We start from the raw sequence: 11,322 nt of genomic DNA on the forward strand, positions 1-11,322 counted from the left end.
TATTAGGATAAATGTGCTCACCCTGATATTTTATTATTGATTTAAGGCCTTTTAAATGGGGTCTACATTTACAAGAAGCATAATGTGTTTGACTTTTTTGGCTTGGGGACTGAAGTGTGTTGAAAGAATTTGAGCAAATAAAAAATGAAATCAAAATATTTTTACACCCTTTAAAAACTGCTTTTTACATTTTTAAATTTTTTTAATTTTTATTTTTTAAGGTGTGGGTGTAAGTTTCTCAGTACCTATATTATGATTTCCTATCAAATGACTAAATTAATATTATGGTAGGGAATGGATATTATGTCCTGTTTGGCATTAAAAAATAATTAAAATCATTTTATCTACACTATTTAAGTGATTTTAATTTAAATTCAGATTATTTTTGGGATTAATTCATATTACATTTTCTGGCCTTCATGTATAAAGTTGCCTGGCCTGATTTTTACCATTTTGAAGGCGTTTTAATCAAATGACGTCACAATTTTTTATTAGGATAAATGTGCACACCCTGATATTTTATTATTGATTTAAGGCCTTTTAAATGGGGTCTACATTTACAAGAAGCATAATGTGTTTGACTTTTTTGGCTTGGGGACTGAAGTGTTTTGAAAGAATTTGAGCAAATAAAAAATTAAATCGAAATATTTTTACACCCTTTAAAAATTACTTTTTTATTTTTTTATTTATTTTTATTTTATTATATATATTTTTGGGGTCGGGTTGTCTGTTTCTTAGTACCTATATTATGATTTCCCCATCAAATTAATAAATAAATAGTATGAGGGGGAAAAATGGACATTATGTCGTGTTTGGCATTAAAGATGATTAAAGTCGAAAATATAAAAAAATATATATATATTAAAAATAAAAAAAAAGATTACTCCCTCTATGTGTATATATATATATATATGAATATGTATATGTGTGTATGTGTATATATACATATATGTATATATTTATGTATTTATTTTTTGTGTATTATTATTACCAATGTATTATTTTTCTTTTGCTTATTTAATTGATGTATTTGCAGATACTACTTTGTTTTTGTTTTTCTCTGTTTGCTTGTTTTTTTTTTCTCTTTTTTGGGGGGGGGGTTGGTGTGGTATGATGGGTATACAAACAAAAATACTTTTGACATTTAGGGCAAACAACAGCTCTATGACGTGTGTGAATATGATTTAATGCAGTGGTCCCCAACCACCGGGCCGTGGCTGTGGCCCGATTGGTACCGGGCCGCAGAAGAATTTTTTATTTAAAAAAGAATAAAGAAATAAAAAAGGTTTTTATTTTATTTTTTTTTAATTAAATAAACATAAAATATACACTTACAATTAGTGCAAAAACCACAAAAATCTCCCTTTTTCATGACAAAGAAGAAAGAAAAAAAAAGGAAAAAAAAAAGCACCCCCTGGGCCGCGGGACAAATTATTAAGCGTTGACCGGTCGGGTTGGGGGCCACTGATTTAATGGATAGAAATATCTAATGCTGGATGTCAGTAAAAATAAAATGAATTTTAGAATAGATGTAAAATAATACTAATAAAAAGAACCAGAAGCTCCACCAGAGTTGCCGAACCTGACGCCTGCAAAACGGGTGCACCGTCGGCCCTTCCCCTGTAAAACGCCACACTTTGGCAACGCAGGCCTCCGGTGCGCGCGGGGAGTGACGTCATCGGCGTGTTTGCGCACGCTGGCGTGACTCGAAGGCCGAACAGTCCCTCGGCTGCAGTGGGAATGAAAAAGATTGTTGTATTTAGTGAGGGGAAGGGGATGAAGACGTTGGTCACGCTGCTTGCGTCCTGCTTTGCTTAATAAGATGATTTGCTGACATCAAGGCTCTCCCAGCAGTCCTGATTACTTTTGGACTTAAGATCCATGCAGGAATTTGTAGTCCAACTAATTCTGGCTGCAGTCCAACCCCCCCTCCATCTTCTTCAAAGCCCCCCCCCCCTACTTGTACCATTAATTGGATACGTTGTCCTCTCATCTTCTCCCGGGAGAGACAAAGACCCCGCGGGGGGTGGGCTGTTGACACCTCCTGGTCCGGACGGCTTTAAAAGGAGGAGACTGTGTTTGGGGGGGGGTCGCACCACCATTCACCTCCCGAGCCCCAGGATGCAGGTCCCGAGCAGAGCCGCTGGATACTCCGCGCGTAATTACGCACCGGCGCCGGGGAAGTCCTTCACCATCGACGCGCTGCTGGCCAAGCCGGACCAGCCCGCCTCGGACCGGGTGTGGCCCTGCGGGGTCAAGTACCCACCGGGGCCGAAGAACCACATGACGTTGCCGCTGGCCCCGGCTCCTTCTTACGCCTACTCCGCCAACCTCCTGGCCGCCGGATACTCGCTCTACTGCTGCCCGCCTTTCGGCTACCAGACCTCATGCCGCGGAGCCTTTTACGCACAAGGTACGTACAAACAACAACATAAAAACCAGCATCAACCAGAAACGTGACGAGTCGCGGTCTTGCGTTGCAGCCGCCGCGGCCAAAGTCGACGCCTTCAAAGCCAAAGGGGGCAAGTCCAAACGCATGCGCACCAGCTTCACCAGCGAGCAGCTGTCCCGCCTGGAGAAGGAGTTCGCCCGCCAGCAGTACATGGTGGGCTCGGAGAGGTTCCTCCTGGCCGCCGCCCTGCAGCTGACGGAGGCCCAGGTGAGCTTTATTTCGATGTAGACGAGAGGTGTCCAAAGTGCGCCACGTTGTATGAACGACACAAAAACACATTTTAAAAAAAAAAAGGTGGTGCAAACATGTGAAATGTAACCAAAAAAATAGTTGTAATGTTCACGTTAAAAACACAAAAATTCCTTTTAAAATTGTCATTGCCCAAAAAATATATAATAATGAATCAAAATCAATGTTGTCATGAATTATTGACTTTTTCAGGGCTCTAATTATGTCACATCAAGAATTCCACTTGGAAATGTTTTTTTGAAGGAAAATATTGCACATTTTGTAAAAAAAAACAAAAAAAAACCCACTTAAGTTTTCTGTGACAAAAAGGACGTAAAATATAGAAAAAATAGATGTAAAAGTATAAAGAAAAAAGGTGGTGCAAACATGTGAAATGTAACCAAAAAATAGTTGTAATGTTGACTCTAAAAACACAAAAATTCCTTTTAAAATTGTCATTGCCCACAAAAATATATAATAATGAATCAAAATCAATGTTGTCATGAATTATTGACTTTTTCAGGGCTCTAATTACATCACATTAAAAAAATCCACTTTGAAATGTTATTTTTAAGGAAAATATTGCACATTTTGTAAAAAAAACAAAAAGTTTCTGTGCCAAAAGGAACGTAAAATAAAGAAAAAGTACATGAAAAAGTTAAAAAAATATATATATTTAATCGACACCACTTTGAAAGTTTTTTTGAAGGAAAACATGCGCATTTTGTAAAAAAAAAAAAAAAAAACATTTTCTATGACAAAAAGGGCGTAAAATAAAGGAAAAAATACATGAAAAAGTAAAAAAATACTTTTAATCAACACCACTTTGACAGTTTTTTTTAAGGAAAATAGTGCGCATTTTGTTAAAAAAACAAAAACAAAATTTTCTAAGAGAAAAAGGGCGTAAAATACAGAAAAAATACATTAAAAAAACAACAACATTTAATCGACACCACTTTGAAAGTTTTTGGAAGGAAAATATTGCGCATTTTGTAAAAAAAAAAAAAACATTTCTTTGGAAAAAGTGTTGTAAAATAAAGAAAAAATACATGTCAAAGTAAAAAAGAAGAAAACATTTAATCGACACCTCTTTGAAAGTTTTTTTGAACTAAAATATTGCACATTTTACAAAAAACAACATTTTCTATGCCAAAAAGGGCGTAAAATAAAGAAAAAATACATGTAAAAATATAAAGAAACATTTTTTTTTTTTTAAAGTGATGCAAACATGTGAAATGTAACGAAAAAAATAGTTGTAATGTTCACATTAAAAACACAAAAATTCTTTTTTAAAATTGTCATTGCCCCAAAAAAAAATATAATAATGAATCAAAATCAATGTTGTCATGAATTATTGACTTTTTCAGGGCTCTATTCACGTCACATCAAAAATTACACTTTGAAAGTTTTTTGGAAGGAAAATATTGCACACTTCATAAAAAAAATATATAAAAAATTCAATCACAAAAAGGGCGTAAAATATAGAAAAAATACATGTAAAAATATAAAGAAAAAAACATTTTAAAAAAAATGGTGCAAACGTGTGAAATGTAACGAAAAAAATAGTTGTAATGTTGACTCTAAAAACAGAAAAAATCCTTTTAAAATTGTCATTGCCTCAAAAATATAATAATGAATCAAAATCAATGTTGTCATGAATTATTGACTTTTTCAGGGCTCTAATTACATCACATTAAAAAAATCCACTTTGAAATGTTATTTTTAAGGAAAATATTGCACATTTTGTAAAAAAAAACAAAAAAAACCCACTTAAGTTTTCTGTGACAAAAAGGACGTAAAATAAAGAAAAAATGCATGTAAAAGTAAAAATTAAAAATATATACTTTTTTTTTTAAGTGGTGCAAACATGTGAAATGTAACGAAAAAAATAGTTGTCATGTTGACTCTAAAAACACAAAACATTCCTTTTAAAATTGTCATTGCCCACAAAATATATAATAATGAATCAAAATCAATGTTGTCATGAATTATTGACTTTTTCAGGGCTCTAATTACATCACATCAAAAAAATCCACTTTGAAATGTTATTTTTAAGGAAAATATTGCACATTTTGTAAAAAAAACAAACAAAAAAAACCCACTTAAGTTTTCTGTGACAAAAAGGGCGTAAAATAAAGAAAAAATGCATGAAAAAACATATTTAAAAAAAAAAAAAGTGGTGCAAACGTGAAATGTAACGAAAAAAATAGTTGTAATGTTGACTCTAAAAACAGAAAAAATCATTTTAAAATTGTCATTGCCCCAAAAATATAATAATGAATCAAAATCAATGTTGTCATGAATTATTGACTTTTTCAGGGCTCTAATTACATCACATCAAAAATCCCATTTTGAAATGTTTTATTGAAGGAAAATATTGCACATTTTGTAAAAATAAAACAAAGTTTCTGTGCCAAAAAGGACGTAAAATAAAGAAAAAAATACATGAAAAAGTTAAAAAAATATATATATTTAATCGACACCACTTTGAAAGTTTTTTTAAAAGAAAATAGTGCGCATTTTGTTAAAAAAACAAAAGCAAAATTTTCTAAGAGAAAAAGGGTGTAAAATACAGAAAAAATACATTAAAAAAAACAACATTTAATCGACACCACTTTGAAAGTTTTTTGAAGGAAAATATTGCACATTTTGTAAAAAAAACAAAAACATTTCTTTGGAAAAAGTGTTGTAAAATAAAGAAAAAATACATGTCAAAGTAAAAAAGAAGAAAACATTTAATCGACACCTCTTTGAAAGTTTTTTTGAACTAAAATATTGCACATTTTGCAAAAAACCACATTTTCTATGCCAAAAAGGGCGTAAAATAAAGAAAAAATACATGTAAAAATATAAAGAAACATTTTTTTTTTTTTAAAGTGATGCAAACATGTGAAATGTAACGAAAAAAATAGTTGTAATGTTCACATTAAAAACACAAAAATTCCTTTTAAAATTGTCATTGCCCACAAAAATATATAATAATGAATCAAAATCAATGTTGTCATGAATTATTGACTTTTTCAGGGCTCTAATTACATCTCATCAAAAATTCCACTTTCAAAGTTTTTTTGAAGGAAAATATTGCACACTTTATAAAAAAAGATATAAAAAATTCAATCACAAAAAGGGCGTAAAATATAGAAAAAATACATGTAAAAATATAAAGAAAAAAATATTTTAAAAAAAAGTGGTGCAAATGTGTGAAATGTAACGAAAAAAATAGTTGTAATGTTGACTCTAAAAACAGAAAAAAATCCTTTTAAAATTGTCATTGCCCCAAAAATATAATAATGAATCAAAATCAATGTTGTCATGAATTATTGACTTTTTCAGGGCTCTAATTACATCACTTTAAAAAATCCATTTTGAAATGTTTTTTTGAAGGAAAATATTGCACATTTTGTAAAAAAAAAAAACAAAGTTTTGTGTGACAAAAAGGGCGTAAAATAAAGAAAAAATACATGTAAAAGTATAAAGAAAAAAACTTTTTTTTTTTTTTTAAAGTGGTGCAAACGTGAAATGTAACGAAAAAAATAGTTGTAATGTTGACTCTGAAAACAGAAAAAAATCCTTTTAAAATTGTCATTGCCCCAAAAATATAATAATGAATCAAAATCAATGTTGTCATGAATTATTGACTTTTTCAGGGCTCTATTCACGTCTCATCAAAAAATCCACTTTGAAATGTTTTTTTGAAGGAAAATATTGCACATTTTGTAAAAAAAAAAACACAAAGTTTTGTGTGACAAAAAGGGCGTAAAATATAGAAAAAAGTACATGAAAAAGTAAAATATATATATATATATATATATATTTAATCGACACCACTTTGACATTTTTCTATGACAAAAAGGGCGTAAAATAAAGAAAAAAGTACATGACAAAATAAAAAAATAAAAAATGTAATTGACACCACTTTGAAAGTTTTTTTGAAGGAAAATATTGCGCATTTTGTAAAAAAAAACCAACATTTTCTATGACAAAAAGAGCGTAAAATAAAGGAAAAAAATACATGAAAAAGTAAAAAATACTTTTAATTAACACCACTTTGACAGTTTTTTGAAGGAAAATATTGCGCATATAAAAACAAAACAAAAACAAAAAGTCTATGACAAAAATGTTGTAAAATAAAGAAAAAATGCAAGTAAAAGTAAAAAGAAAAAAACATTTCATCGACACCACTTTGAAAGTTTTTTTGAAGAAAAATATAGCGCATTTTGTCAAAAAAGACAACAACAAAATTTTCTATGACAAAAAGGGCGTACAATAAAGAAAAAAATACATGGAAAAAAACATTTAATCGACACCACTTTGACCGTTTTTTTTTAAGGAAAATATTGCGCATTTTGTTAAAAAAACAAAAACAAAATGTTCTAAGACAAAAAGGGCGGAAAATAAAGAAAATAATACATGAAAAAGTAAAAAACAACATTTAGTCGACACCACTGAAAGTTTTTTTGAAGGACAATATTGCGTATTTTGTTAAAAAAAAAAATTTTTTTAAATGTTCTACCACAAAAATATTGTAAAATTAAGAAAAAATACATGTAAAAGTAAAAAGAAAAAAACATTTAATAAACACCACTTTGACATTTTTCTATGACAAAAGGGGAAGTACAATAAAAAAAATACATTGAAAAAACATTTAATCGACACCACTTTGACAGTTTTTTTGATGGAAAATATTGCACATTTTGTAAAAAAACCCAACATTTTCTATGACAAAAAGGGCGTAAACTAAAGAAAAAATACATGTAAAAGTAAAAAGAAAAAAAAATTTCATCGACACCACTTTGAAAGTTTTTGGGGAGAAAAATATAGCGCATTTTGTAAAAAAAAAAAAAAAAAAATTCTATGACAAAAATGGCGTACAATAAAGAAAAAAATACATGGAAAAAAAACATTTAATCGACACCACTTTGACCGTTTTTTTTAAGGAAAATATTGCGCATTTTGTTAAAAAAACAAAAACAAAATGTTCTAAGACAAAAAGGGCGGAAAATAAAGAAAATAATACATGAAAAAGTAAAAAACAACATTTAGTCGACACCACTGAAAGTTTTTTGGAAGGACAATATTGCGTATTTTGTTAAAAATAAAAAATAAAAAAAATGTTCTACCACAAAAATATTGTAAAATTAAGAAAAAATACATGTAAAAGTAAAAAGAAAAAAACATTTAATAAACACCACTTTGAAAGTTTTTTTGAAGGAAAAATTTTGCGCATTTTGTATGAAAAAACAACAACTACATTTTCTATGACAAAAATGTCGTAAAATACAGAAAAAAAATACATGAAATAGTAATAAAAAAAGAAAACATTTAATCGACGGACAAATCTCAAATTGATCTTTAGAGTTCAGCCTTGAAAGTAAAAAAACAAAAATGAATGACTTTCATTTTGATATTTTTACCAGTGTTTTTTTGGGGGGAATTTTAGCGGACTTAAAAATAATAATAATAATAATTAACTGTCCTTGCGCAATAAATAATAATGAATTAAAACCAAAAAGTTATTGAACTTTTTCAGACTGCAATTAGAAAACACTTCATAATGACAACACTAAAAGTAGCGTGGTAGGCCCAAGCACTCATTAAATCTATGCGCACTTCATTAAGTACACTCGTTCTTCATTTAGGAGGATAATTACTTTCGATTAATGAATGTGTAATGTTTTGAGTTTATTTCCACATATAAATATGAATGCCAGGAACTTGTAAAAAATATCATCAACATTTATTCAGGTAGAAAAAAATATATCACCCAACATTTTTGCCAATCGTAGCAATCCATGTTTTGTGTTATAAATGTGTCAAAATGCTATCTAAACATGAAGTGGAGCTCCTCTCCTCTTAATGGCAAGTGCTCCTAAAACTTTTAGTAGAGTAAAAAAACAAACAAACAAACCAAACATTTGGGAAGGGTAAAGACATTTTTAAAATAATATAACTTTGAGTACAGTAAAAGAAATTAAACTAAAAATACTTTGGGTGGAGTAGAAAAAAATCTAAAATTTAACATTAAAAAAAAAACATTGGGTAGACTAAAAAAAAAAAAGACTTTGGATAAAATAAAAACAAAAAAACTTTGGGTAGAGTAAAAATGTTCAAAAAAAACTTAAATTTTTTTTTGACTGAGTACAGTAAAAAAACTTTGGGTAGAGTTGAAAAAAAAACTTTAGGTAGAGTAAAAAAATAAAAAAAAATAACTTTGGGTAGAGTAAAAAAAAAAAAGACTTTGGATAAAATAAAAACAAAAAAACTTTGGGTAGAGTAAAAATGTTCAAAAAAAAACTTCAAAAAAATTTAACTGAGTACAGTAAAAAATACTTTGGGTAGAGTTGAAAAAAAAACTTTAGGTAGAGTAAAAACATAAAAAAATAACTTTGGGTAGAGTAAAAAAAAAAAGACTTTGGATAAAATAAAAACAAAAAAACTTTGGGTAGAGTAAAAATGTTAAAAAAAAAACTTCCAAAAAATTTAACTGAGTACAGTAAAAAATACTTTGAGTAGAGTTGAAAAAAAACTTTAGGTGGAGTAAAAAAAAAAAACAAAAAAAAAAACAACTTTGGGTAGAGTAAAAAACAAACAAAAATTTAACATAAAAAAAACGTTGGGTAGAGTACAAAAGAACAAACAAAAAAACAGAAAAAAAATTGGGTAGAGTAAATAAATAAAATGAAAATAAAATAAAAACTTCGTATAGAGTACAAAGACAAAAACTTTGGGTAGCGTAAAAAATAAAATGAAAACTTTGGGTAGAGTAAAAAAGTAAGAATAATGTATAATAATGTAACTTTGAGTATAGAGAAAAAAAAAATTAACATAAAAAAAACCTTTGTTTGGAGTAAAAACAAACAAGAAAACAAACAAACAAAAAACTTTGGGTAGAGTAAAAAAATTACAAAAAATAAAAACTTTGGGCAGAGTAAAAAAAATAAAAAAACACAAAAAACAAAAAATAAACTTTGGGTAGAGTAAAAAAATCAACAAGAAAAAAAAAACCTTGAGTAGAGTAAAAAAATTACAAAAAATAAAAACTTTGGGTAGAGTAAAAAAATTACAAAAAATAAAAACTTTGGGTAAAGTAAAAAAATTACAAAAAATAAAAACTTTGGGCAGAGTAAAACAATTACAAAAAATAAAAACTTTGGGTAGAGTAAAAAAATCAACAAGAAAAAAAAAAACTTTGAGCAGAGTAAAAAAATTACAAAAAATAAAAACTTTGGGTAGAGTAAAAAAAATAAAAAACACAAAAAAATAAAAATAAACTTTGGGTAGAGTAAAAAAATCAACGATAAAAAAACAAACAAAAACTTTGGGTAGAGTAAAAAAATTACAAAAAATAAAAACTTTGGGTAGAGTAAAATAACAAAACCTTTGGGGAGCGTAAAAAAAAAATTGGGGTAGAGTAAAACAAAAAGAATAATGTAACTTTGAGTTCAGTAAAAAAAAAAACCCTGCATAGAGTAAAAAAAAATATCCCAAATTTAAAATGTCTAAAATAAAAAAAATGGGGTAGAGTAAAAACAAAAACAACAACAAAACAGGAATACCACCTTAGAAGACAGCAATAAAACATTAAAACCAGGCATAGGTTTTATTGAACATGTTGCACCATTCCACAGTTTGAACAGTAACACTGTGTTTGAATAGAAGAGAATAACTTTTATTAGGTCATTCTTTGGCGTGCCACTAGATGGAGTCCTCACGGTCTAAAAGTGTTCCTTGGTCTCCCAGGTGAAAGTCTGGTTCCAGAACCGGCGCATCAAGTGGCGCAAACAGAGTCTGGAACAGCAGCAGGCCAAGCTGGCCAAACTGGGCTTGGCTGTGGTCCCCAAGAGTCCTGGTTCTCAAGGCCATGGCGAGGAGGAGGAGTTCTCGGACTCTGAAGTGGACGTGGATGTGGACGTGGACGTGGACGTGGACGTGGACGTGGACGTGGACGTGGACGTGGATGTGGACGTGGATGTGGACGTGGATGTGGATGTGGACTTGGATGTGGACTGCTAAGGCGACGTGAAGACTTTTGTACATAGTGCTGCTGTATCTGATATTTAAATCCTGTATGGTCATATATTTAATTTCTATACATCCATCAGTCTTTCAAATATATTTTATGGATTAAAATTCTGCTGGTGGATTTTGGTTTCCCCAAGTCCGGACTTGTTTATTCCAAATGTACTCATCAGACATTTTTGTTACCAAATACTGCATTTTAAAATCGGACCAATCACACTTTTCAATTGGGATGAATGTTGTTTACGCGCAAAAACGTTGAAAAAAAAAATGACCCCGATATTTTGACGCCAATGTTCCTGTCGGACAGGAGCGTTGGTTACTTGAACGCACCACAGTTATTGGTTCACAACTTTGTTGCAGTCTATGCACTCACAGCCCTTAAACATGTGTGTATATATATATATATATATATATATATGTGTGTGTATATATATATATATGTATATATATATATATATATTCCAGAAATAATGTAATGTTTTTCATAGCTGTAAATATATATATTATGTTATATACATAGAAATGTATGTGTAAATATATATATATGTATGTTTACATATATATATATACATACGTATATATATATATATGGATTATATAAATATGTATGTGTGTATATA

The 11,322-nt window shown here is 29.6% G+C and overlaps 1 protein-coding gene across 1 annotated transcript; it reads left to right on the plus strand.

The window, feature by feature from the left end:
- Positions 1-1,508: 1,508 nt before the first annotated feature.
- noto (notochord homeobox) lies at positions 1,509-10,838 on the plus strand. The gene is made up of 3 exons (XM_061886093.1): positions 1,509-2,413; positions 2,484-2,659; positions 10,421-10,838. The coding sequence occupies exons 1-3, from the start codon at positions 1,882-1,884 to the stop codon at positions 10,691-10,693; spliced, it is 981 nt and encodes a 326-aa protein (XP_061742077.1). The 5' UTR covers positions 1,509-1,881; the 3' UTR covers positions 10,694-10,838.
- Positions 10,839-11,322: the final 484 nt, after the last annotated feature.

This window comes from Nerophis ophidion, linkage group LG24, assembly GCF_033978795.1.
Source record: "Nerophis ophidion isolate RoL-2023_Sa linkage group LG24, RoL_Noph_v1.0, whole genome shotgun sequence".
Lineage (NCBI taxonomy): Eukaryota > Metazoa > Chordata > Actinopteri > Syngnathiformes > Syngnathidae > Nerophis > Nerophis ophidion.

Bases quoted from the DNA above. Each gene is read 5' to 3' on its own strand.
- noto (XM_061886093.1), top strand. From the start codon at position 1,882: ATGCAGGAATTTGTAGTCCAACTAATTCTGGCTGCAGTCCAACCCCCC. The intron at 2,414-2,483 runs GTACGTACAAAC...CTTGCGTTGCAG, and splicing joins CGGAGCCTTTTACGCACAAG to CCGCCGCGGCCAAAGTCGAC. The intron at 2,660-10,420 runs GTGAGCTTTATT...TTGGTCTCCCAG, and splicing joins TGCAGCTGACGGAGGCCCAG to GTGAAAGTCTGGTTCCAGAA.